Genomic DNA, 27,558 nt, shown 5'->3' with positions numbered 1-27,558 from the left:
GGGTCCCAAAATGTGTGTTTTTTCCTATACACGCAATGAAAAAAAAATGGTGCTTACACCTACAGCCTAAACCGCTGGATGGATTTTCACCATATTTGCGGCAGGAGCAGCCGCTAGGTGCCGAAAGCGTGCTTTTGTAAATCCGTCCAGTGTTTTCTTGTTTTTAAATGACCAAAAACCATGTAAACATTTTTTAGTGGTATCTGGGTTTGGTCTGCGGACTCACTTCCCTGTTCAGTCTACGAACAGGCCTCCGATTGGTCCAGAGGGCGGCATGATGTCCACGGACATTGGACGCGCCTGCTGATTGGATGGAGAAAAGCGTGAGGTGCGTCATATTTTTGGGAAACACCCTCCATGTTGGATTTGCTGACAGCTGCCATTGTCCGCGAACACTGCAGTTAAAACATATTAAAAAACACACAACATTGCACTTGTCAAACTAATGAAGCAATCTCTGGAGAGGTGAGGTGCTGATCCGGGATGGGATATGGCCTTAAAAATCCGGACAAATGGCTGTATTTTCAACTCTGATGTCCGCGTCTAGACGGGATGTACGGAGCAGTCCTGTGATGTTCGCGAACATCTGAGATGTTCAGGGATATATATGCCTATTTCTGCATTACAGGGTTTGTGAAAAGCAGTTTTTGGATGGTTTATAACATTGGCGCCACTCAATGAAACTACATGGCATTTTGGAATTGCATTCTAGACCTGACTCTGAATTGTTCTGCAAAGTGTGGTGCTTTTTTGTCACGAGGTAACACAATTAGAGGGGGGTCAATGTGGTGTAATTTGACGGATCTGCACAAAAGTTTTCAAAATGGTTTTAGACCTAGATGTGAATGTCTTTGCAAAGTTTGGTGGGATTTTGGCTGGAGGGGGCAAAATTAGAGGGGGGTATCAATATTTTTAGATGGCTTATAACTTTGTTGCCGTTTGACGAATGTGGAGAAATGTTTTCAGAAAGATTACAGACCCAACCTTGAATGTTTGGGTAAAGTCTGAATGGATTTGTCAAGTGGGGGCTAAGTTATATGACCATTTTATGTACGTACATTTTGACACTTTTCAAAAAATAATACATGGCAGATTTGCAGCAAAGTTGTGTAAGGAGCATTGTGTCCATGTTTTATTTTTTGAAAAGTGTCATAATGCAGGTAGAATAAATTGTGATATACCCATGGTGATGGAGGTATAACCAGTGGCCATGGGCAGTGGCCAGATTGTCCAGGACAATAGGTTACAGGCCATGGCCACAAGGGACCAGCAAGGGGTTAAAGTGGGCATGGCCACCTGGGACCAGCTACGTGGTGACGTTTTCCGAAATTGGGATAGGTTTGAATGGGGACAGAAATTCTGCTCGTGGCTACAGGTTGAAGTGCTGGGTGGGATTGCAGAAAATATGCACAAGGAGGGTCAGCGAGAACTTCAAAGCATGGTTTTGCAAATATGTCCTGTGTTTTCTTTTTTGGAAAGTGTGAAAATGAAAATAGACAACACAGTGATATAACATTGGTGTCTGGGCAAGGAGAAATATGTACTGCAATTTGCTTATTGGGGCATGCGGCATGGTCAAAGTGGGAGGTTTGAATGGGAAAAAATATTCTGCTTGCGGTTACAGCCTGAAGTGGTGGACTAGATTACAACAAACATGCTCGATGAGCATTGGCAAGGAATTGAAAGCATGTTTTTGGAAATATGTCTTGTGTTTTATTTTTCAAAAGTGTAAGAATGTAAGTAGAAAAAGTAGTCAAATACAAAAAAAGGCAGACAAGCTGTATCGCCTAAAGCTTTCCAACAAGAACTTACTCTTGAGAAAGAAGAATATAGTTATGAGGAGCAATTGGGGCTGCTTGATTAAACTGTTAGAGAAGAAGACATGAGGGCATTTTGGAAATTAGTAGCTAAAGGTTTTGAAACAAAGTCAAAGGGAGTCTCTGATAAAATGTCACATTCTATTTGAGAAAGACTTTATAAAAGGTGCTATTTGATGAGTCACTTGAAAATAATGTTGGCATATGTAAGCCTAATGAGGCAGTTGAACATATGGACATCACCAAGGACGAGTTGTGTTTAGCCTTGAGGTCAGTTAAAGAAGGGAAGTCTCCAGACCCTGTCTGTCTGAGAGCTGAAGTTTTTAAAAGTTTTAAGCAAAGACTGATGGGAACCTATATTGGTCAGGGTATTAAATTAAATTGCCCATGAACAGATATTAACTGAGTCATGGAAGGAAGGTTTTCGAATACCCATCTTCAAGAAAGGCTCAGCTAGTGATCCACACTGCTAGAGACCAATTTCACTGTTGGATAGCTCTTCAAAAATGTTTGCAAAATGCTTATATGCAAGGTTGGAGGAGTGGGCAACTGCAAATAATGTTATATCAAACACACAAGCTGATCTTAGGCAGGGCTTTAGCACAAATTACCATTGTTTTGTGCTAAATGGAATTATTGCAAAGTATGTCAAAGGCAGAGGCGGTAGTGTACATGCAGCATTTTTTAGATGATCTGACATAAGGTGGTCGGTAGACTTTAGGATAAACAAGGGAGTGAGGCAGGGTTTGTCGCCTGGCTCCTTGATTGTTTGTCCTGTTTCTGGCCGATTTTGATCCACACAATTTGCCAGCAAAAACAAATCCTCCCATCCTGGATGACAATAGATATGGAGTTCACATGTATGCTGATGATAAAGCCTTGATTGATCAAACTCCAGGAGGTCTCCAACAAAGCCTACAAGATGCACACTGGTAAATGGCTAATCATTGCGTGGAACTTGACCTATCACAGACCAAAACAGTGGTCTTTGGCAGGGGCGCTCCAAAAGAAACCTGGTAAATCAGCAATATTAAAATGTAAATATGTTATAAATATAATTATATTGGCTTATTGTTTGCCTTAATGGCAGCTGGCTCCCACATATTAGAAGTTCGAAAGATAGAGCGGTCACTAATTTTAAGGGCATTGTAAAGTTCTATTATCGTTTTGGGGCAAACAATTGGGCAAGTGCCTTGAGGTAATGAAGATGAAGATGCATACATCCATTTTGTATAATAGTGAGATCCGGGCAGCAAATATTTATGCAGGCACTGATACTACCCAAAATCAATTCTTACGCAAACCATAGGGCCTTCTCCTGTGTACTCCAGGGGACGTGCTAAGATCAGAACTAGGAGTCCAAAGTATATCAATATTGATAAAACAAAGATTATTGGAGTTTTCTATTAAGGCACAGAAAAAATTGAAAAATCCTGAGACATGTATAGTATACAACACGTTTCTATGGATAAAACAAGGCTCTGCTGTAAAGGAGAGTTGGGGCCTTGGACAACTCTTACATCTTCATAACATTGAAATAAAATCTATTCCCGTTCAATGGAGGGGCAGATGGAACAGAGGCCCATGATGAGTAGACTGGCTCAATTAACCTCATTGAAATGTTCTTCCCTCTTTTGCTATGATCAAGATCGTAATGCTGATATAGCCACATTAAGATCTCCTGAGCTTAGAAGAAAACTGTTAATGATCAGGCTCAATGTTCTTCCAATGAAGGCGGGCATGCAGCGGTTGGGGGTTTCCAAGTACTGCACCTGTGGACATGGTGTTGAGGAAGATCTACTCCATTTTAATGTTGATTTGCCCAAAATATATTGATTTAAGAAGATCATGGCTCAAACCAGATTTAGAGAAGCCATGGTCCTTTTGATTAATTCTAATGATGTCTGCATATTTGCCATAAAAGAACTCAAATCATGTATTCGGACTCGGACGTGCCATGCACTATGGTCTCGCATTGCCTACAGGAGGGTCACAATGAGCTAGATTTCAAATGGACAGAACTCAAAAAAGTGTTGACATCACCACATGGTGGGGACATCAACACTCTTCTTTTCAGAAGAGAACAATGCTGGATTATCAGACTGGGTACACGACAGAGGGGTCTCAATGAAGGAATCCTGTGGGAGCAACTCTCAGTAATGTGATACAAATTGAAGCATAGAACACGAACATCCATGGAAATAAGGGTGACTGTTAATAATGGTTGAACTTAGACCAGTACTAACTTTTAATATAAAGATTAGTTTTTTGAGCTTTGGGATAAGGTACTAACGCAGCTTCAAATAAAATGGTTCTTTGGCATGACTAGACAGGTTCCACATTAGAAACAGTGACCAGTGCAATTGTGAATTATTATGGCAACATGTACGTCAGGATTATCCTTAGGACATGGGTGAATGTTTGTTTGCTGCTTGGTAATGGAGCATTCCTTCTAAAACATTCTATGACACTCCACAAGAAATGTGTCAAATGGACTATAGCAATTAGTTATTAAGACATGGTGGATCTTTAGACATGTAGCAAACTTTTATGTGAAAAATACCATAGTTTATGGCTTTTTTATTCTCAAGAGCTCTTAGAGTGGCCAAGACACCAGCCCAAGATGGCGCTTGTTGATGAAATGGCTTTTAGACCAATATGGGGCAGTATGTGATGTAGTACGTCATCACGATTCCACGCAGCATCAGATATGGTGATAAGGAGAGCTACTGGTATTATGGATTGAGGAATTGTGGCGCTGCACTCCCCGACTGTAGCAGATCAAGTACACATTGAGATGAAACAAGGTATAAGAAGTGCCAGCATGGTACTGAAACAGCATTAATAGACCTTAGAACACAAATGGATGGACACATTGATAAAGGTAACATATCAATCCTGTTACTACTCGACCTATCAGCCGCCTTCGATTTAGTCAACCATGAGGTGCTATGTTCTCACTTGTCAACAGCGGCCCGCTTTTCACATATTGCCATCACTTGGAGGACAATGAGGGTCTTCTCAACTAATGCTGCTGCAGACCCAGTGGAAGTGACGTGCGGTCCCCCAGGGCTCTTGCGTTTCACCTACGCTCTATAATATTTTTTACAAAGTTACTATTCAACGACTTCGACCATTTGGGTGTCACCTACACTAATTATGCAGATGACACCCAAATACTCATCCCCATTTCCGGGAACTATGACCTAGACTCCAAACTACTAAACAAAATCTATCTTGTCATCCAGGCATGGATGGTCACACATGGCCTCTGCCTTAACGATGACAAAACGGAAATCTCCTCATCGGACCCCGAGCCAAACTCAAGAAACTTGACAACAACTTCAAAGCCTTCAATATTGATGGCAATATCATAAAGGTCTCTAAAGAAGTAAAAACTCTGGGTTTTTATCTGGATTCCTCGATAACATTGAATAGACAGGTTAAGGCAACTGCATCAGCCACGGCCTACACGTGCAAATTAATAAACTCCTGTAGACCCTCCTTAACTACCGCCAACTGTCTGACTCTGGCTAGAGCGCTCATCCTTGCAAAACTTGATCATTGCAATGCCCTCTATTTAGGTACCTCCAAAAAAAACTTTCCAAGCTACAAATACTCCAAAATAACACCATCCTAGCCACCCTCAACATTCCTATATCGCACCATATAACAACCACCAGGCATAACATCCATTGGCTGTCCATCAAGAGTAGAATCTCCAGCAAAGTACTAGGACTCACACACAAATACCTCGCCAATCTAACACCCAAATACCTGACATGTAAAATCTCTAAACATGTCACTGACCGCCCCACTAGAACTACCCGCCAGAACTGCCTACGAATACCCAGATTTTTAACGATGACAAAACGGAAATCTCCTCATCGGACCCCGAGCCAAACTCAAGAAACTTGACAACAACTTCAAAGCCTTCAATATTGATGGCAATATCATAAAGGTCTCTAAAGAAGTAAAAACTCTGGGTTTTTATCTGGATTCCTCGATAACATTGAATAGACAGGTTAAGGCAACTGCATCAGCCACGGCCTACACGTGCAAATTAATAAACTCCTGTAGACCCTCCTTAACTACCGCCAACTGTCTGACTCTGGCTAGAGCGCTCATCCTTGCAAAACTTGATCATTGCAATGCCCTCTATTTAGGTACCTCCAAAAAAAACTTTCCAAGCTACAAATACTCCAAAATAACACCATCCTAGCCACCCTCAACATTCCTATATCGCACCATATAACAACCACCAGGCATAACATCCATTGGCTGTCCATCAAGAGTAGAATCTCCAGCAAAGTACTAGGACTCACACACAAATACCTCGCCAATCTAACACCCAAATACCTGACATGTAAAATCTCTAAACATGTCACTGACCGCCCCACTAGAACTACCCGCCAGAACTGCCTACGAATACCCAGATTTAACCATCAGAAATCAGGAGGCAACAGTTTCCCCGTTCAAGCACCCAAACTCTGGAACTCACTCCCTACACATCTCAGAAACGTGCCCTCCTTCTTCTGTTTCAGGAAGAAGATAAAGAATGGGCTCCTTTCACAAGAGTAACCATTACACCAATTGCTTTTTGTAATTTTGCTGTATATATACTGTTTTGTACATACTGTACATATCCTCATGATTGCGTGTTATAACCTCTACCTGTGTAACCTTGTAATTTCTAACTGTGTAACATTTGTAACTTATGCACCTAGATACCTTTGGGTTGGGTGCACTTTATAAATGAATAAACTAAACTATAATAATTAAAGGGGAAATGTGTTCACTACTGCAATTTTGGCATAGCGACTCAAGACTGTATTTGTTGAGACGTACCCGTTACAGGGTTTGTTTCTAAATGAGTTTTCAGGATTTCTCTTTCCTGACTGATGGCTTATTTATTTGTATTTTTTTCCTCTGGCTCCCTATGAACATCAGCCCTGTAAAGACGTATAGTAGAACATCAATCAAGTAAATAGGATGCTATGATGTAAGTTCAGGCACTAATTTACCTGTTTTTTTTTGCCACTTCCCCACATCCTGTCCAACGATGAATGTGGAGTAATTAACACTCAATGGGGGGTAAGATACTGTCCCTTTCTTGAGATGCCATATGAATAGTTATGACCATAATTATAAAGAATAATAGGTAACACAATGAACATCAAGTAATTGTAGGTCTCTATGTGTGTGTTTTCTCTTCCATTAGATCTGCACAAAATGAAGAAACAGAATCATCTACGGAGGACAATGAAATCAGTACCCGTATGAAGAAGTTTGGGTTTGTAAATTAAATAGTGGTACTAAGCTACAATTTAAAGAAAGACTGAGATAAGTATAATCTTTAGAAGTCTAGAGTGTGCCCCTAGCAGGGTGGCGCTCAGTCCTGAAGAAGGCGATCTAACTGTGACACATTGCTGAAACTGGCCAAACATTTTCTGAGACATCGCAAGAGAGACGGAGATTCTATTTGTTCTCATTCCTTTCAGTATCTACAGCCACTTGGTGCACAATTGTCACTATGAGGTATACATCATTGATTCCATTGTAGATTTTTGAACTTGGCTCAGAGCCTTGGTTGAACAGTGGGGAATAATACAATGTGGGTCTCTTACTATCACCAAAGCAGTGGTGCTTTTAAAAGCAGACAATGGGCCTCATTACAACTGAGGTGGTAAGGGGTTAACGGCGCCGGTAAAGGTACCGGCGCTGTTAACTGCGTACCGCCAGACGTGACCAGACATCCTTTGCTGGTCCCGCGATGGGACCAGCATGCTAACAACGGGCCCGTCATTAACAGGCCCATTGTTGGTCCCCTATGGGGGCTCAAATGGGAATAGAGATTGTCCGGGTCCGGATTGCCTGAATGGGGAAATACCGGGCCCTCCAAAATCGGCATGGCCCGGTATTTCCCCATTCAGGGACCACGGACCGCGACCCGAGTTTGGAGGTACCCATGCCCTTAATAAGGGCATGGCTGCCTCCAAACTCGTAATGAGGTCCAATGTTTGCTTAGTTTCTGAAAAGGACTTTTGGGGTTCATTGTACTACTGGAGCACTAAGACAAGGTGTAGTTTTTCTTTTTGGATACTTTTAAATAGGTGGCGCATCACCACTTACTAGGGACACATTTGCATCCTTAGAGAGAGCTCAGTACTTTGAGAGAGTCCCTTTCTGTATGAGAGATATCACTTAATATGACTCACATTAAAACGGGTATTGTAAGCTAAAATCATGTGAATTTATGGTACATGTATTTTTATTGTTAATGGCTGTGGCCTAAATAAGGTATTCTCTCTCGACCTCCCCCAAATCCCTCCCCCGCTACAAAAAAACCAGTGCCACCCCTCTGGGCAATATGGATTCTGTGATCAGACCGCTCTCAAGATTATTCCACAGATAATCACGGAGGGTTTGTTTTTCAGTTTGCAAAAGAACATACGTACGGCTAAAAGGAACAGTAGTATTCAGCTGTAGCTTGATTTTGCACTCAACGGCCGATGAGGGGGCGTCTCTTTACTTGTTCCTCAGCAAGCTCTTTCTGTTTTTTACCATATGTTCATTGTTTATGCTAACTACAGGCCCTGAAGTCGCATGCACTGTGGGCTCTACTTTACCCTTAACGGTGTTGACCTGAATCGCAAAAATACTCTTTAGAACCAGTGAATTAATTATTAATTCAAATATGTAATCCAGGCATCGGTTGACACTATGGAACGGAGGTTTAGATTGAAGACAATTGTTTGTAAAGTTTTGCTTTAATTGCATTATTACATTTTGTTCATCGTTTTTGGTGTTTGCTCATAATACACTTCCACCCAGAAACAGGGCCTCATTACGACCCTTGCGCTCCCGGAATGAAGGGGGCCGGTACGGGGCCGGCCCCCTTCATTCCACGAGCGCGTATAACAAGGTTCCCTTCGCGGGACCTGGATCAGACGTCTGGTAAAACCAGACGTCTTTTCCGGGTCCCGCGAGGGGAAGAGGGAGGTAACAACGGGACACTTATAATGTGCCCGTTGTTACCTCCTTCCCCATTCCCATTGAGCCCTATGGGGGCTCAAATGGGAATGGGGAATTGTTCCTGCAAGGAGGACTTACCGGGTCCTCCTATGTCGGAATGACCCGGTAAGTCCCCATTGCAGGAACCCGTTAAAGGAGCCCGGTTTGGAGGCAGCCATGGAGCTAATAGCGCCATCGCTACCTCCAAACTCGTAATGAGGCCCTGTACAGTCTCTGTTCACATGTCCTCCTCGAGGAATAGGTGCAGACAGTATAAATAAACAAATCAAATCACATTGTTTTTGTTTGTCAGGAGCTTGAATGCTACTTCTACATGGACTGGGCAGGATTTTGTAAGTCTAAACCACTGGAAAGTGAGAAAGTAGGCACCTACAAGAAGCATCTTCCTGGCTCCTCTGTCAGTGCCTTGCACTGTCCCTATGACACCTGAATCAGGGGAAGCCATATCGTGGTACGGGGAGCTGGCTCAGAGGAGCCCTGAGTGTTCATTCCTCAGGTGACCTGCGAGTCGGCTCTCGGTATCACCAGCACCACAGCTCAGTCCAGAGCAGCCAGAACAGAGTTCACCCAGACAACAGGTATGCACCAGAAGCAAACACGATACTTGGAAGTGTGTCATACATAACCCGATATCGCGACAGTATGATGATGCCTAATAAAGCGTTGATGCCTAAATTTGATAGGAACAACAGCATTTGTGAGTTCCTGATCCTGGTGGTGTCCTCTAGGAAACATTTCAAAGATGATGGGCTAGCTATGAACCATTAGGCATATGAAAATGGGGGTACACTTTTTGCACCAGATCTAACCATGCAATGTATCGGACAGATGATCCTTCCTTAGTCAGTGGTGGATTAACGTATACAGGGGTATTTTTTCAGCAGCCCCTAAATGTCAAGACCTTACACAGAGCTGTTTATCTTGATGCTGCAGTGTAATGGTGGGCTGCCAGTAGCTTTTCTTCTCAGCTTGATACACAAGGCAACAGTTGTTAATCAAGCTCTTGACAATGCAATAACCAAGCACGTGAAAGCTCGTTCCTGCCCAGAAAGAATGTCAAAATCCAATCCAAATATGAAGTCAAATTCGTAATACTTGATCTGCGAAACACTACAAAAGAACTAGTACCTATTATAACTAGATATGTGCCTTAGAAAACAATGGGGGGGATATCCTCACACCATCTCCACCAAAGCCCCCTTGCTCTGCAACCTACTATGCCCAGGTCACCCACCAGAGACTGCTTATACATAATATAGAATGTGTTACCCACATCACCTAAAGGATTCAACCAATGTGGATCCTGCTGCCTCTATTCATGCACACAACAAAATCCAAGTATTCAGATATACTTTACCAACTAGCATCTCCATTGAGCAGTCTACTAACTGCAAACCATACATGTGGTCTATATTGTTGCCTGCAATTTTGAACAAATATACTACAGAAGCAGCATCCACCAACTAAAGGAACACATCTCAGTACACCCAGGAAACATCAAGAAAAGTAACCAATACTCACCTATTGCACAGCATTCATACCAGGCACACAGTGAAGATGAGATCTCAATAATTGGATGCATGTGCATAGAAAGCCCATGCACCCATGAGGTTGAGGAAAACATATGATATGCCGTAAAAGGGAATGCAAATGGACATATTACCCTGGAGCCATCAGTAAAGGAACCACACAGACCATGAGATGATAACCTTTATACTCCAAAATGCGGATGCAATTACCGGCAGATTCCAAGTGCCAGTAAGGGAAGTTACCATCCATTCCATGGAGTTATATAGGCATGTTAACACTACACCAGCCAACTCATAATGAGACCAATTGACATGAAAATGATAATTTGTTATACTGGTAACCAGGGTAGGGCTTAAAGTGTCTGTTTGGGGAACCTTGTGGCTTCAGGGTAGGATACCTCTAAGCACTTCATTTTGAATTAGTTTGAGTTGAATTATGGGTTTTTTGTTAACCTCTAGATAGATGCCATTTTAATAGTTTGGCCGAACGAGAGCTCACTTCCAGCTATTGATGCAGATGCAAGGTAAGGTGCAATTTTCTACACAATGTGAAGTTGATAGTGTTGTTTTCAAACACTAGCCAATTAGGTCAGACCTGGCGGGAGTGACACCTCCCGCTTGCAGGACTCTGAATCAGCCGGTCCGGAAACAACTGTGGTGGTTGTTTTACTGCAACCATTCTTTCTGGACCGGCAGGGTCGTAATGAGGCCCAATCTTTTTTTTTCTTTCAGGCATCGATTATTACTCGTCCTGGATTTTTTGGGGAAAGTTGGAATATGTTTGTTCTCCTTTATGCCATTATGTAAATTATGCAATATCTGTGAATCATCAGCATATATATGGAGGGTGGAAGAAAGTGATTCAGTTATGCTGCCCGATGGTCTTGCACGCATATTGTACAAACACGGGGACATGATAGATTATTTTAGTACCCTACATGTTAAGTTGCATGGTGCATTTCAAATACTCTATTTGCCCTAGATTGTACAGTCTAGGGCGAAATGAATTAGTCATTTCACAGCACAGCCCTCTATGCCCATCACTTTCTAAAGCCTATGTTGTAGATTGTGACTGTCCCATAGGGCACTAAGAGGTCCAGGAAGATTAAGAGCACTGCTGACATGTTGTCCAATGATTCAAGTATCCTGTCATGGAAAAGGAAGCTAGTTTCTCTGCTTCAGTTAGGTTGGTATCAGACAGGTTTTCTTGAGGTAAGTTGTTATCTTCACAGCATTTTATTAGTTAGGTGGTTTCTATTTTTTAATGAACTTAGATATGAAATGGATATTAGTGATAGGGGAATATCTGTCAGGAATATTTGAGCTCCATTGTTTTTCTGTAGCTTTTCTGTGATTGTGGCCAGTTTAAGAGGAGGGGCTTTCTCCAATATTAAGGGATGTGTTCTGGAAGTTAGTTAAGGATTAGCCTAAACTGATTACATTCTATGAATAAAGTAGCAGAGCAAGGGGGTGCTGTTGCAGTAGGAATTGATATCACATTGATTTATTATTGTATTCATATACACTGCAACCTGGTCTGTCTGAGGAACAGGAGCAGCCACATCTTCTAATGTTGTTGAGGACAGGTGCCCCAGTGAGCTCTTCTAGTTGAGATTTTGACTATTCTACTATTATGGGGCCTCGTAATGGTGACGTGAGTTGGACCTTTCTTTGCTCGGTTGCTGTTTATTCCCTTCCCACCTCAGGATTCATGACCATCTCCCGCAATGGAGGGATGGCCAATCCCAAACAGTTATGGTCTTCTTTGTGGTTCTATGCCATTTTGCAGTATCTGACCTTGGCCTTCTGTACCCCCTGTTCTTCTGAAACTGTAATTGGGATAGCCTCAGAGTCTCACAGCCTTATCCTGGTCCTGGATGTCTCTGTGTGGGAGGTGTTGGTTTCCTCCCACCATCACCCCCATTTCCTTCTGCTCGTTGAAGGTGTCCAGGTGAAGTTCGGTCTTTGTAAAATGGAAGCCTGCTCCTGTCTATAGCTCCAACATCCAGCAACAAGACTGCAGTCTATCCTTTTCGGAGGGGACCGATAGCCTTTGGGAATGGCCTCTCACGATTGCCCGGATTGGTCCCTTTCTTTTGCTGGTCAACTCCTCAGGACTGACACCCCCTTTTACCAGGGAAGGCATGGCACTCCAGAGTTTGGGTTGCTGTCTCCATTGTTTTTGGAAGGGCTTCCTCTGGAATCCTCTTCTTGACCTCCTGCTGACTCCATTGTTCTGTGGTCAAGCCACCACAGGGAACTTTGGCCTTTTATTGTAATGGCTTTCCCTATTCCTGGACTTCTTCCACCATTTGGAAACAGGATCCTCTCACACTCCAACTGGGCGATGGGTTGTCCTCCTCAGATGCGGTAGGTGCTGTTCTCAAGGTTGAACAGGATGATCATGACCTCTTTGCCATAACCTCTTTTTATATTTCCGGCCCCAGTGAATGTCTGTGTGCTAAGCTGGATTTTTGGGTAATTCTTCTGTAGGTACCTTCAGCGATGTCTATTCGGAGACCGTTTCTGACCAACACCTTCCTCCTCGTGGGACTGCCACCTCCTCAGCCACATACAAGTCATAGCCTGAAGCTACAGTGTCCCTCTGGATGGCAACCTGGCATTCTTGGTGAGGCGTGACACCCTTAACACCTTCACGGACAGTGTATCGTGGCCTGCGTGATCCCTCAATGACATCACACTTCACAGGTGGCCTGTTTTTCTATGGAGCAGCTAGGACGTTTCAGCTGTTTTATTATCAAGAATAACAGACGGAATGGACTGTTCTTTTTAGAAATAGTAACAGACAGGCAAATAAACAGGGTCACTGGCTGCAAAAGGGGATTTAGGAAGAGTGGCACTGAGGCCATCCCTCTCTTATTTATCTCCCTTGAGATTCTCACCCTAGCCCACGTGTCCGTAAGCTCTGGTTAGTGCTACTAGTTGGCAGGGTCGGACTTGGATATGCAATTGTCTCAGCACCAATGAAAAAGTGGCCCACAGTTGCAAATGGCAATTAATTCCTTTTGTGACAGACTGTTCGAGGAGTACCCTTGGGGAAGTTTCTGATGAAATGTGATGCAAATTGTGCGTTTAAAGAATATTTATTCAGTAACACTGGTTACAACTACTAGTCGAATGGTGAAGTAACTTATCAAACTGGCTCACATGGGCCAAAAACGAGGCCCACTTTGGCCAAAAAAACGAGCCCACCCTAGCATTTTGTTTATTTGGTTTGTGCATTGCCCTATTGCCCTATTGGCCAGTCTGAGCCTGCTGATCAGTAACCCCTATTGCTCAAGACTGGTCTAGATACAGATTGCTCCCTATTTGCCAGCTGACTGACTTCCTTAAGGGATCTTCTACCTGGTCCTACACTAGTGATGGTTAGTTCTAATAGGGTGGTGTATGGGTTCCATTTAATCTTCCATCTCCTTCCTACCTCTCCTCCTCCCCCTCTTCTCCTGCATCTTACCAACTCCACCCACCTTCTCTCCTCCCAAAGTCCTTCTCCTCTGTCTCTCTTATATTTCTCTCTACTATCTCCTTCCACCTACTTCTTCCCTCCTGTCTTACTACCTTCCGTCCTACAACTCTCCCCTCTGCACTCTATTATGACTCTACCTTTTCCACTCTACTGCTGCTTGTACTGCTTCTACTTCTCTCACTGCTACTACTGCCCTCACTGCTGCTCTCACTTCTCTTACTACTCTCCACTTCTCTTTTATGCCTCCTCACACCCCATTTCTACACACCTCTATGCTATCCTCACTATCCCCTAACACTCAATCCCTCTCACCCTACCAACTACACTCACTACTCTATTGCGTTCTCCCACACTATCTTCTACCTTTCTACCTTTCTCTCTCACTCTCACTTTATAAAGTTTCTCCTGTCCAATTTCTACAATGCACCTACTACACTATTCGCTACTGATACTACTCTCTCTCAAATATCTGACCTTTTCTAAACTCTGTCACCAGGTCTCCAACACTCCCCTCTTCATCCTCCCTCTGCCTGTTCTCTTGTTTCCCCTCCAGCTCTTCCTGTGACATCGCCCACACAACCCACACTCTGCCTTTCTTGCTGCCTGTTCTTATGCTGCAGGGCTGGTTGCTCGGTGTCTTTCTCACCCCTCATCAGCTGTAGCGCACACCTGGCCTCTTGCACCCATCAGTGCCTGCCTTTCCCCAGGCGCTGTGCTACCAAACCCTTCCCTCTTTTCCATCACATGTTCCCTGACAGTCACTGCTGTTTTTCTGTCATTCTGTGGATCTGGAGGTTTGTTTTTCTTTGTGGGTGGTGGGATTTCTGCTTTTCTGGGTTTCTAGTCGATGTTGGGATGGGGTGAAGGATCCTGTGCAGTCTTGGGTTTTTTGCTGCTTTTTGAATCTGGTCTGTGTCTTCTCTGCCACTCCCAGGGGGATTCTGGGAGTTGCAATCCTGAAAGAGGAAATCGAGAATGAGAAAAGTATTGGGTGACTATAAGTGGTATCAATGTTTACATTTTCAGCACAGGGTGTTATATTGCAAAGACTGGTGACTCCTCACTCCCTCTTTACATATCTAGCGAAGGGCTTGTTCTGAGCTATGTTTTAGCGAGCTTCCTGCCCCTGGTTGAGCAGGCTTACTCACCCCCCCCCCGCCCTTGACAGGCCCATGACCGTGACCCTGTCACAGAGACAATAAAGGTGCCTCTGTCTTTTGCTACAACCCTAACCTGAGGTGTGAGTTCTGTCTGTTTCACCGAAATGTTGCCGCAATGACTCAGACTCCGACTCAAACACTGCCCCTCCATCTTCCCCTGAACCCTTCTTGCACTGGAATTGAGAGCTAAGGATGCCTATGAAAAAATCCATTGTGAGGGATCGGGGGTGGTCAGGAGAAGGCTGACTGTAAGTGGTGTTTCGTTAAAGGTGCATAGGAAATCAACTTTTGACAAAGTAGTGGGATCAGATGCAGAGGAAAATGGTTAAATATATTAACTGCATCAGGTCAGGAGTGGCGAGCATGATAATCAGTAAAGGGGAGTGTCTGGTTGTTAGTGTTGTAAGACAGAAAAAATAATTTTTGTTTATCTGGTATTATAAAACATGCCACCAGAAAAACAGAATTGTTAGTGGAGGTAAGTGCAATTTTATTTCCTTCTCAGGGCCACTTACCAGAGTTTTCAGTACCCATATTGCTTTTTTTCCTCCTTAAGGCCACAGGAAAGTGTAGTCTTCCCTGAATTTTAGATAAATGGTGATGACTGAGTTTAGGATTATCAGGTAATCATTGGCAGGCAGAAAAACAACACAAAAACTGAAAATATAATGAACCTTGTGTACAGAGCAGTCAAAACAGGTGCTGATGCCACTCAAAGGCCTACCCACACATTTTATGTATACAATCTACCACAGATGACCCCAAGAACGCACTAACTTGCATAGAAGGTTCGAGAGTTTTTATTATTCCTGAAGAAAGGGGGCTCTTTAAAGGATGACCCTCTTTCTTTCTCATCTAGAGGCAGGCGTTACATCCCTAACTCAGGCGTCCCTCAACCCCTCACCAAAGATTGATAACCCTGACTGTCAAAAATTCTGCTTAGCTGGTTGTGATGGCCTAAAAGCAAATATCTCTCTATCTGTCTCCATCTGGGACTTCCTAGGTGAATCCTGGCGTATGTTTCCCAAAAACATTACAAGGTAAGAATTGGTGCCTTCCAGACACTAGGACCAGAAGTGATCCTATTGTTCACACTGTTGTACTCCACTCCCTACATCCCTCTGTCTCTCTCCTTTTCTAATCTACACCTACCTACTCCATCCACTGTGTCTCCTTTCTCTCAATGATTCTTCTCCTTCTGCCCCTTCAATGTTTCTCTCTCTCTCTTTCTCTTTCAACTAATTACTCTCTGATCGTATTCCTTCTTACTCCACGCCCTTCTCCACTCTGACTACTATATCGATTCCTCCCTTCTACACACCACTATTATGCCTCCCCTCTCTGCACCACTTATGATCCTCTCTATACCAAGACAACTCATCCTTTTTTCTACATCATTGCTGCGCCTCTTCACTCCATGCCACTTCCACTCCACCGAAAGTCTCTACAGTCATCCCCCTTTCACCAGCTCAGTCAGCTTCTCACTCACACCCTACTTACCCTCCCTGGTTTAACTCACACACCAGTCATGCACACTTATACCCATGTACCACTTTCAGCAACCAATGCCTCACCTTGCACACCTCTTGAATAATATGCTGCCACACTCCTCTACACCGTATTTCCTCTGCCTGTTCTTTTGGTCGACCTCAACCTCAAATGTCATCACCCAAAAAAAACTCAACTTCCTGTTTCTTGCCTTCTTCTTTATACTCCTCTTTTCTCCCCATTGTGTCTCCCTTCTCTGGTTCCCCGTTGGCTCTCTGATCTACAGGGGCTGTGTTATATTGACTAAAACAGACAAAAGCTTTTTTTTTGCCCTACCCCCTTCTCGTGAACGGGTGTGACAAATCATGACAATGGCATCCCGCTGCAAGCATGCTAACTGTCCCAGATCATGTATCCTACTGGTGATGACACACTTTATGGATGTGGACCTCTGCCTACATTTCCAGAAGGTAGATAGTTGTTTGACTTTCCCTATCAAGGCTTACAATATATTTGGATACACCTCCCTTAGACTAAGTAACCCATATTGTTCTCCCAACAATTGAAAAAGGCTATAGATGATATTGAGGCAGTTTGTATTAGCATAGTACGTACTTGACCTTCTTTTAGAGTTACCTTCATATGATGTGTGTAAATAAGACACATAGGATCTCTTAACTGCTTTAACTCTCAAAGAACTTAAGGCCTCTAAAGAGAAACTACAACTGTTTAGAAAAAAAAACACAATATTTTGGCAATGGCATTATGACAGTTCATGGATTCATAATAAATACACAAACAGATGCCATTTTGAAGGTGCCCAACCCCCGAACAGTTGCCCAAATGGAAGCATTTCTAGGGATAACAGGATACTACAGACAATGGATATTAGGTTACACTTAACTTGTAAAGTCCCTAGTTCAATCAAGTCAAAGTAGACCCCTAAAGCATTTCCTTTGTCAGACGATACAGAAAAAGCATTAAACAGGCACTATCACATGCATCAGCAGTTGGATTGCCTGATTATACAGAAGAAATACTGACTGTTCTGTCACAAATTAAATGGATTTTCTTTAGCTGCCCTTACACAGAAATATGGAGAGGAAGAGAGACCAATAGCATATTCGAGTACAGCCCTGAACTTGGTTGCAGCAGGACTGCCCCCACACCTTAGGTCAGTTGCAGCTGCAGCTTTTGCAAAACAATAATGTGAATACATATTGTTAGGGTCCCCATTTGAAGTAGCTGTTCCATGTGCCACACCAACCCCAATTTTGATGTCAAAAACGTAACACATACGACTTAGAAAATATGAAATATTGCTGTTGAATTCCTCACAGATACCACTAACCTGTTGCCCAGTACTGAACTTGTCCTGCTCTTACCTGAACCCCATGACAGTGAACTGTATGACTATGTTCCCATTACTGACAAACTTCTTCAAACCAGACAGGCCAGATCTTATACCAGAATTGGCAGACCAATTGACAGTTGGATATGCAGTTTGGTAACCCCGAAATGTAGTAGAGATTGATAGATTACCCAAAGTATGCCCAGCACAAGTAGCAGAACTGGTTGCACTGACATGTGCATGCAAGCTGGCACAACAGCAGAGTGTCAATATGTGCATTGATTGTGGGTACGCATGTGGTGGTCTACACATGTTTGGGAAGCTGTGGAAGCACAGAGGATTGCTCACATCTTCAGGTTCCCCGATCAACAACCTTTGCTATGTAGCAGCTCTTAGATGACATTATTTCAACCCGTCAGTTAGTAATTAAGAAATGCATTGCACACCAGCCAGTTAATGACAGAATTATGTGTGGGAATGCGTTAGCAAATGTTGCTGCTAAACAGGCAGTCGTTTCTGATTCTCAGGATAAATATGTTTTAAGAATAAAGAGTAAGACACAAACCCACCCGTTCACGACACTGGAAGAGCTAAAAAACATTGAAGATGCAGCACCAGAATCATAAAAAGTCTCTTGTCCTCTCCGCTCTGACACATTTTCGTTGCCTTGTCAAAGATTCTGTTATCCTACTTGTCTCGCTTTTATCACATTCTCGCCCATGTTGTAATCAGGGATCACATTGGGACAAGACCGGTATGCCCTAGATTTGTCTGCAATAGTACAGGCCTGTTGTATACGTTGCATTATTTGCGTGAGCTCTGTTTTTCCGGCATTTTTAAGACATCTGTGGTTATTGCTTTGCCAATTTTGTGGATGTGTACATATTTTCTAAATGAGAGAGATTTTATGTAATTTGTTGGTTAAATATTGCTTAGAATTTTATTGACCTTTAGGCTAATTAGCTAAATAGTTTTGGTGATGATGTGCTGTCATTGTTTTCTTGGTGAGGGCAAGTTTGCTGAATATTTTAACCCTTCTTTTGGTTTGCACAATGCTGGGGCTGTTCAGTTTTGGTAAAGTGTTTTTTTGCATTCCAAGGTTTGGTGACAGCGTCTATTGTAGTTTTTGCATGCTGGTTTATTAGCTTGGAGGTTAGACTTTCACCCGTTATGGTGCATCCTTCTGCTTTTCAATTTTAAGTTAAGCTATCCCATTGTCTAACCCTTGGATTAACGTGTTTGACTGCGTTCTTCTCCTACCATATCGGTGTAGGCATGTCCAGTTTTTGATCGAGTTCCTGGCTGAGGTTTCACATCAGGTTATAGGTGTAAGACCTCACTTAAAAGAAAATAAATTAATTAATCTTTTGTAAATAGTCCATATCTCTTTAAGTGAGGTCTCGGATAGTTTTTTTGTATTCAGGCCAGTTGAGCCAGGTGTTGATATCAACTAGTATCATGATTCAAATAGTGCGTGCTTGGATGCTTACTAATAGATTTGGCCATTCAGATAAGACATGAGGGTTATTTCGTGTTGGTCATACTGATCTTTTAAAAGATTTAGCAGGTATGGTGTTCCAAGGACTTAACTGCACTACCTCTGGGAAGATTAGGCCCATACCACTCGATTTATTTTTAACTAAGTTTGTTACATAGACGTTAAGGCTTGTAGTATGCTGGCATACTAATTAATGATCAATATCTCAAAAAATGCATCTCTAATTTTGAGATGTTTGTTGTATGTTGTGGAAAATCTACTGTTGGTGGTGCAAACTACCAGTTTAGATGGTTCATCACCTGTTTGTTAGCTATTTGGTTACAGGGTCACTTAATTCATGCTTGGGTGTTGTAGGCATTTGTTAGTAATATGTTTAGGTGAGGGAGATTAACTCTTGGAAGTGTGATTCACGGTGGGAAATGTTATAATCTGGGTTTAGCTATGTAGGGAGGCAACCCTGTGTCCTGTATTGCAGCTATGGTTGGGTTAGTTGTGTTTTTGTCTGCCCAAATCGGCATTTGTGGCTGTGAAGTATTAACCAGGGAATTAGGTTTGAATGGGCCGTTTCTGTGCCTCTCATTTTCATTATCTGACTGTTTAGCTTATTGGTCTCCTGTTTGGGAGGAGAGCCAGTCAGGGAAAAATGTAGAGTTCATAATTGAGTCATCCAGCATTTTCCAGGCTTTCTAGTTGAAAATGTTTGGCTTGAAACAGCATAGTGCCATAGACCCCATCACCTCTTCACCCCTCTTCTTTCGACCTAGCCTGACCCCAACCAAATCAGGAATTGCAAAAAGCAGGTGGATTTCATAGGTAATGCATTAGTAAGTGCCAGGGATGTCATTTCACCAAAATTCCAGGGTTAGCGGAAGTGACATCACATGTCCTGTGACTGCTGATGACATCCAGGAAGTGATGTCATCTGACCCCCCCACTCACCCCAAAGTGACATCACGGGAAGCGATGACCTTCCATCTCTTGACAAAACAAGAAGTGGCATCACATAGCAAGTAACTACGAACAATATGGTTTCGATATCACTATAATGTGATAAACATTTCATACAAGAATGGATCACCATATGTATCGTTAATATCAGGGTGTCTAGGCCCATATTACCAAATTACTTTGAATACAAACAGACGTCCAAGGCCAAATGATAATGATGTTTTATTATGTAGCACTTACGCTTAAGCACTTTATATAGACGATATAAACATACAATATACCCCAACCTGTAATGGAACGCATTTATCGACCTCAGAAGGATAAAAGTCTGAGTTCAGGTGTTTAAGAACAGACTCACCCCCTGAAGTGCGCCTGAAGTAAACCTTTAATAAGTCTAGCAATTATAGCATAGAATTCCAGAAAGACAAAGTATGTGTTATTCCATTTCTTTCCTATTTAGGGTCACTGCTCAAAGTGTTACACTTGTGGAACCCTCTGTTTTATTAAGAGGCATGAACAAGAAAGCCAGCCACTTCAAAAATACACAGCCACATTGCGATGGCCATGGCCCAGGTGCTAACATTAAAAGAAAAAAAAAAGTTTTCTTTTTTTTCCAGGGGTTGCAAGGGAGACCTCAGGGGTCACAGCTGGCGACACCCAAATGATGTCCTTGGTAAGTGCCTTCTGCAAAGAGTAATTTGCGAACGGCATTTACTTTTTTACACAAAGAAGTGTAAAATAAAGTGTGAAGGCAATTTAGCCTGGTTTTGTTCTTTTTACTTTAACACTTCCCCTGGTAGATGTTTAAAATTGCATGCAGAGGACCCAACAGCAGGCAAGTGGTAATAGTGGCACTCCCCTGCATACAATTAGCACTTTTTACAAATGGCCCCTCCTCCACTATGTTTCTTTGTTACTGTTAACAGCTCCACTACTTTTTGCAACCATTTTCACCATTCCGGCACTGTTCTTTGTGAAGTTCAAGCACACTTCTCCATTTTACCACCGAATATCATTTACAGCTAAACTGAAATCTATTTCAACTCAATTGGCTGTCAATCAGGATGACTGCAACCCTTGACAAATGTGTTGGACATTGCGCCCTTCCTTCCTAATGTGTCCCCCGCCGGAGTCACAGTTCCACTACTTTTTGGGTATACTTCTACAACTGCCTTCCTCCCCAAGGTCCTCCAGAAGATATATCATGATTCAATGCTAACTGCCACGAATATGCTCTAATATCATACTGGGTGTGGTCCACTATCAGCCATTATATCCTTGGAATCCTCATTCCAACCCGACAACACCAAACAGAACGTCCTTGTTGCCTGCACCCGGTCTCTCTTTGCCACTGGCTGCCTCCCCTCTCCTTCTCGTCCTCACCCTGCCCCAACTCATCTTAGCCTCAATGTGAAATCCCATGCAGGCATAAAATGAATACTTTTGTAGAGCCTATGGAGGAAAGCATAGCCGAGATATTAACGCCACTCCGGCCCCTTCTCCTCCTTCAAAGTGCTTTAAAATGGGCCAGAGCAATACATTAAGGCGTAAAAGCATTACACCTTGCTTTTACTCCTTGGTTTACCACACCCCACATAAAAAATGACCCTCTTGGTGTTCATGTCAGAGAAAAACCACCTAAGCTTAGGTGGCAGGCCAGCGAGATTCTGGGAGGGGCTAGTTGCCCTGACAAATGGCATGTAGTCAGAGGATTATATTTGAGACAGTCGCAACTGAGACAAAGGGCCTCATTAGAACCCTGGTGGACAGCCGTGCCTGTAACACCCATTCCAGGCAGGGCGCCGGAAAAAATTCTTCCCCATTCCCATTTGAGCCCTATAGGGCTCAATGGGAGTGGGGAAGCCGGGAAGCCGTCAATGGTGCCGGTGCATGCGGCATGCTGTGCTCGTGGGTGCCGCTCTGCCCACCAGGTCCGACCTCTCATAAATTGCCGGTCCGGGAACTACGGTACCGGCAAGCTTACCGGTACCGTAGTTCTTGGACTGGCAAACTTGTAATGAGGTCCACAGTGTTTTTTTGTGAGACACGCCCATACAGAGCAAGAGAGCTCCAGTTGTATATGCTGCAGCCCACTCGTCCTGATGTCAGCTTAGAGGATTCAGGCAGCGGGATTTGCACAGCCCAGACTAGGGTTGCCCCCAAGTGGCAGCCCTCTGGGGCCCTTCTCAGCAGCTCAGAGGGACCTCCAGTAACATTCCTCCCTCACCTGTGACCTGAGGACGGGATCCAGCAGACAGATCTGCACACCCCCTGAGAGAGAGCCTGTGTTAAGGGCCTCTGGGGCCCCTGGAGAGGTTGTGGCTCCATGGGTCCATGGTGCTGTCAGAGAGCGAATTCCCTAATGTTGGCATGTGTCCGTTGCTCATAACCTCAAGCCTAAAATGAGGCAGTTCATTGGTTCAACTCTACCTACGCCCTTTCAGCAGTCTGTGGAAACGTACATGGCTGCAAAATATAGAGCGCCCCCAAATGTGGGTCAGACATTTTATGGTGATTTAATTGTAAATCCAACCTCTCAAACTCATGACATGCACCAATATTGGAATAGTATATTGCATAGAAATGTCTCACTGTACATCCAAAAGAAAGAGGGCATGGCGTTGATTTACTTTAGACAGCGCCGGGCAGCAGGTGGTTCAGTAAAGAGGACAGACGCTGCAGATGGAACAGTTTGGAGATGAACTGGAGCAATTCCTCCGAAAATAACGTCTCCTTCCTGGGCATATGCCCGGAGGCTGGGAGAAGAAAGATGGCACCCGGGTAGCAGGGAGATCTCAGCAACAACAGAAGAGAAAAGCAACATGGGAAGCAGCAACAGCAGGTGTAGAGTTATCCTCGTCGTATGCACAGCAGGCATGCCAGTATCAGCTGGAAGAGCAGACATATTGAATGCATGAATAGATGAAGCAATGCACAAATAAACCGAATGAACTAATTAATCCATGAATGGATTACATTGACAGCAAATCTGTGTTTCGTATCAGGAACATTGCCAAATAACTCCGGTTTTAGTAAGACACCTCTCTTGGTAAAACAGACATCGACCTCATTTTAGGGGAGAATGAGTTTTTGTTCCCCACCCCGCCCCCAACCTTTGTGGCACACCATTTTGTCTCACTCATTTGGCGGGGGGCCCTTTCATTTAGATGTCATGTCCCCCCCTCAACAATTTCAGCAAAGTTACTCCACTGAAAACAGGTTTTGCATTTGTATTTGTATTTGTACTTATTGTTTTATATAGCGCCTTAATCCAAGGCGCTTTACAGTTAACAACAAGAATACATAAACATGGAACAGAAGAAGCAATAACAGTAAACATGAATCAAACCAGAAAATCGCCATGTGGAACAATTTACATAAGAAATGGGGAAAGGAGAGGAAGGGGGTGGGGAAGGAGGAATTAGGGAGAGAAAGTAGTGAGTAAAATGAAGAGTAGGCGGAAGGAGAATTTAGAAGAGAAGCAGAAAGATAAAGAGAACAAAAAGAAGGGTACTAGAGGGAGGGAAAGAAGGGTGAGAGGGGGAATGAAGAAGGAGCACTTTCAATGAGGAGCGGAAGTAGGAGTATGTGAGGGAGGAGCGGATAGAAAAAGGTAGGGAGTTCCAGTGTAAAGGGGCAAGGAGCTAAAAAGGGCGGAAACGAGAGGAGGCACAAGGGGGTGGAGGGACCAAGAGTAAGAAGAGATCAGCAGAACGAAGAGAGCGAGAGGGGGTGTAGAATGAGAGAAGAGAGGAGAGGTAAGAAGGAGCAAGGTCGTGAAGAGATTTAAAGACAAGACAAACGAAGTGAAATTTAAGCTGGGAGTGGAAAGGAATCCAACCAAAGTGAGAAAGGAAGTTGGAAATGGAGTTGTGAGGGGAGAGGAGACAGAGGGTGCGGATGGCGGAGTGGTAAAGGGATTTGAGGGGGGCAAGATGGGAGGCAGGGAGACCTAAGAAGAGAGAAGAACAATAGAAGAGGCGAGAAAAAATGAGGGAGGATATTAAATGTTTCGTAGCATGAAAGGTGAGAGAGGGACGGATTTTATGGATGTTAAAGAGATGGTAGCGACACGCCCGAGAGGTGAGGGAGATTTGATGAGTAAAGGAGAGGGAAGAGTCAAAGTAAATGCCAAGATTACAAGCATGGTTGGAAATGGGAAGATTAGATGGGGGAAATAGAATAGAAGGAGGGGGAGAGGGAGGAGGAAGTGTGTTAGAAGGAAAGAATAAAACTTCAGTCTTATCAGTGTTAAGAGAGAGATAGTGAGATGACATCCAGTTTTTAATGGCAGTAAGACAGGAAGAGAGATTGAGGTGTAGGTCAGAGGTGAAGGAAGAGAAGGAGAGGAACAGTTGGGTGTCATATACTGCTACATGTGTGCTGGAACTGAATACAAAATGGATATTCCTATCGCAAGTGCGGCAGGCGGCCATATTATTTCAGTTCCGCATGGGAATAAGTTTGGAATCTCTTGCGAATTGCATTTTGAGAAAGGGTAAGTACCTTTTTTGAAAACCAAATTTCTGCGGAATTCCAAAATTGATATAAGCAGAAATTGGTATGTTATTAACGATTCCTGAGCGGGCTATCGGCCTGCATTCGGAAATAAGTGGAGGCATGGGATATTTGCAGAAATGATGCACCAAAGGCAATAAAATGAATTGGGTCTATTTACACTGGTACTAAATTCTAGTCAGTAATTAGCACCCACAACTGACAATTCAGCCAGGGAGCTTATACTGGAGGAATGAGCAGCAATGGCAATGATAGTAATATTATCCAATTACAATTTGAAAAAATACTGGAATACTGGGTGCTGTTACCTCCACCTCTACCTAACAGGTGATGGAACTAGGTGATGAAAATGAACCAGTAGGTGCACCCAGTAGACCCTGAAACCCTATATGAGGGCCACACCTTCCCAAACACACTGCAGCCTATGACAGTAACCAACATTGCGATCCAGAATCTCCTGCTATTCACTGAGTTGCAGAGACACTAGCAGCGGCAACATACTACATTGCAATCTGCTGAGGCAGAGGAGACAGGGCTTATGACACGCTTGCCAGTATGCCAACGGTAATTCCGGCTGGAATTCCCACAGGATGCCAGCAAACGGAATTACGTTTCCAACACATGGTCTGCCGGAATTACCGTCAGATTCCAAGTAGCGGAAACGCCAGTAAATCCCCATTCCAGGATTTTGCCAGTATTACCAGCAGTTTTTTTCACTGCGTGGTCGGATTTACCTTCAGCTCTTAACTGGAGGTAAATCCTTCATCCCTACCAGCAAAGTTGTAGTTGGCCTGTCCGCTTAAAGTACCGGTAAACGTTATTACCAGCACTTTTACTGTGTGCCGGCCAACTCATAATGAGTCCGAAATGTGTAGGAGATCACTAATTCCCCAGATCAGGCCATCAACCTGGGCTCTCACGGTGGGCATCTAATTATACTTTACCGCCTTACAAGGGAGTAAAGCCGACCCACCCTGATCCAGGCAGACATGAAAGTAGGCTCAACATCAGAACAGCCATCCCCCACTGCTGAAACTGGTGTCAGAGAAGCACTATTTTTGCCACAAGCTCTTTTCAACACACTGTGGGAATGATGCATGGCGTGTCACAGCACACATTTTCCCAAGTGCATGGACAGATGCCAGTTGCACTTACGTAGTATGCACCTCAGCACATCTTCCTGCCCACCATCCCAGCACAGGTAAAGGCCACAAAAGAAAGGTTCCATACAGCAGCCCACTTCCTGAATGTCACATCAACTCTGGACTGTGCACATGTCACATCAAGGCCCATTGGCAGTTGGAGATGAGTACCGAAACCAAAAACAACACCATTCTCTAAACATACAGATCAGCTTGTGATGGTGACATGAAACTGTTGTGCCCATTTCCTGATTTCCATTCATGATGTCATGGTCCTGCTGAACAGCACACTACCTCAATACATGAAGATCTGCATCCTGGGTATGTAGAAACATATACAAATACAAGTCCAACTGTACCCACTTAGTCACCTGCAAAGGTAGTTGATTGTATCTCTTAACCAGTTTTGTATAACGTTCTAACCGATGCTCCAGAGTTGCCCAGACTTCCATGACAATGCGTCTTATTGCAATCGACCTAACTACTCTCTGTGCCATAATGTCTCTGCCTCCTCAAAGCTTGTCCACAAAAACGTCAGATAGCCTCAAGCCACCACTGATGACCCTAGACATTGAACAGCCCCTAGGAAATGTACCCACTGCCAACCTCTCTAGAGTTAACACCCCTAGTGACCTAACACGTAGAAACTCTAACTTATGTTCCAGACTCCCAAAAATATATGAACCACCTGCTAGGTACCAGATGAATGCCTACCACAGGACCCCACCCTCCCCCATGAGAACCTCAATAGACTAAATGCCCCCCTTACCAAAGTGACCTCGAACCCTCACCATAAAATAGACAAACTTACCAAACTACTAGCCAATCTAATCAAATGTACCAGAGCTACCTCTGCTAAGCCACCTATCGCCAGCCCCATCCTAAAAAGAGCACTTATCAATGCTCGCTCACTAATTGCACACACAACAGAAATAGCTGACATCCTAGAATCAGGCAATTACGACTTCATAGCTATCACGGAAACTTGGTTACACCAAGCGGCGGGCCGTGCACTCATGCTTGCGGTCCCGACTAACTATACCATCTTAAGAGAAGACAGAACCAACGGCCGTGGAGAAGGCCTAGCGTTCATTACTAAAACTAATCCATCAATAACATTAGATACACCTGTACACACTAATTCTGAGTCATTATCCATCAAACTCCTAACTTCCAACTCACAAACCATTAACATGCACCTTATCTACAGGCCTCCAGGCCCCATTGGGTCCTTTAAAGAGGACATCTCTAATATACTTTCAGAAAACCTGAGAAATTCATCACAAGCCCTCCTATTAGGAGATTTGAACCTGGGCTATAATGATCACAAAGATGCAGAAGCTACAAACATTGCTAATGTCCTTGCAAGGATTGGATTCATCCAAAATGTGACACAGCCTACCCACGAGAAAGGCCGTACACTGGATTGGATAGTCGAACATAATTGCAACACAACCATCATCTCCATCCACCACCAAACTTGGACAGACCATGCTCTCATAGCCTTCACCATCAATGCCAAAATCCTCCCAACACAAAACAATAGCATAGCACCTCCCACGCTAACAAGAAACAAAAAAATATA

The 27,558-nt window shown here is 43.6% G+C and overlaps 1 protein-coding gene across 1 annotated transcript in view; it reads right to left on the bottom strand.

Moving 5' to 3' along the window:
* The window catches only part of LOC138579954 (vomeronasal type-2 receptor 26-like), a 400,387-nt gene that overhangs the window by 329,153 nt on the left and 43,676 nt on the right, over positions 1-27,558 (bottom strand). The window contains exon 3 of the mRNA XM_069650179.1: positions 5,645-5,819. Within this exon, the coding sequence (XP_069506280.1) occupies positions 5,645-5,819 (175 nt within the window). The remainder of the gene's footprint in view (positions 1-5,644; positions 5,820-27,558) is intronic.

The sequence above is a fragment of the Ambystoma mexicanum genome, chromosome 3p (genome assembly GCF_040938575.1).
Source record: "Ambystoma mexicanum isolate Mex_15411 chromosome 3p, UKY_AmexF1_1, whole genome shotgun sequence".
NCBI classification, from domain to species: domain Eukaryota; kingdom Metazoa; phylum Chordata; class Amphibia; order Caudata; family Ambystomatidae; genus Ambystoma; species Ambystoma mexicanum.
The sequence above is the reverse complement of the archived record's forward strand: the minus strand, read 5'-3'. Positions and strand labels throughout refer to the sequence as shown.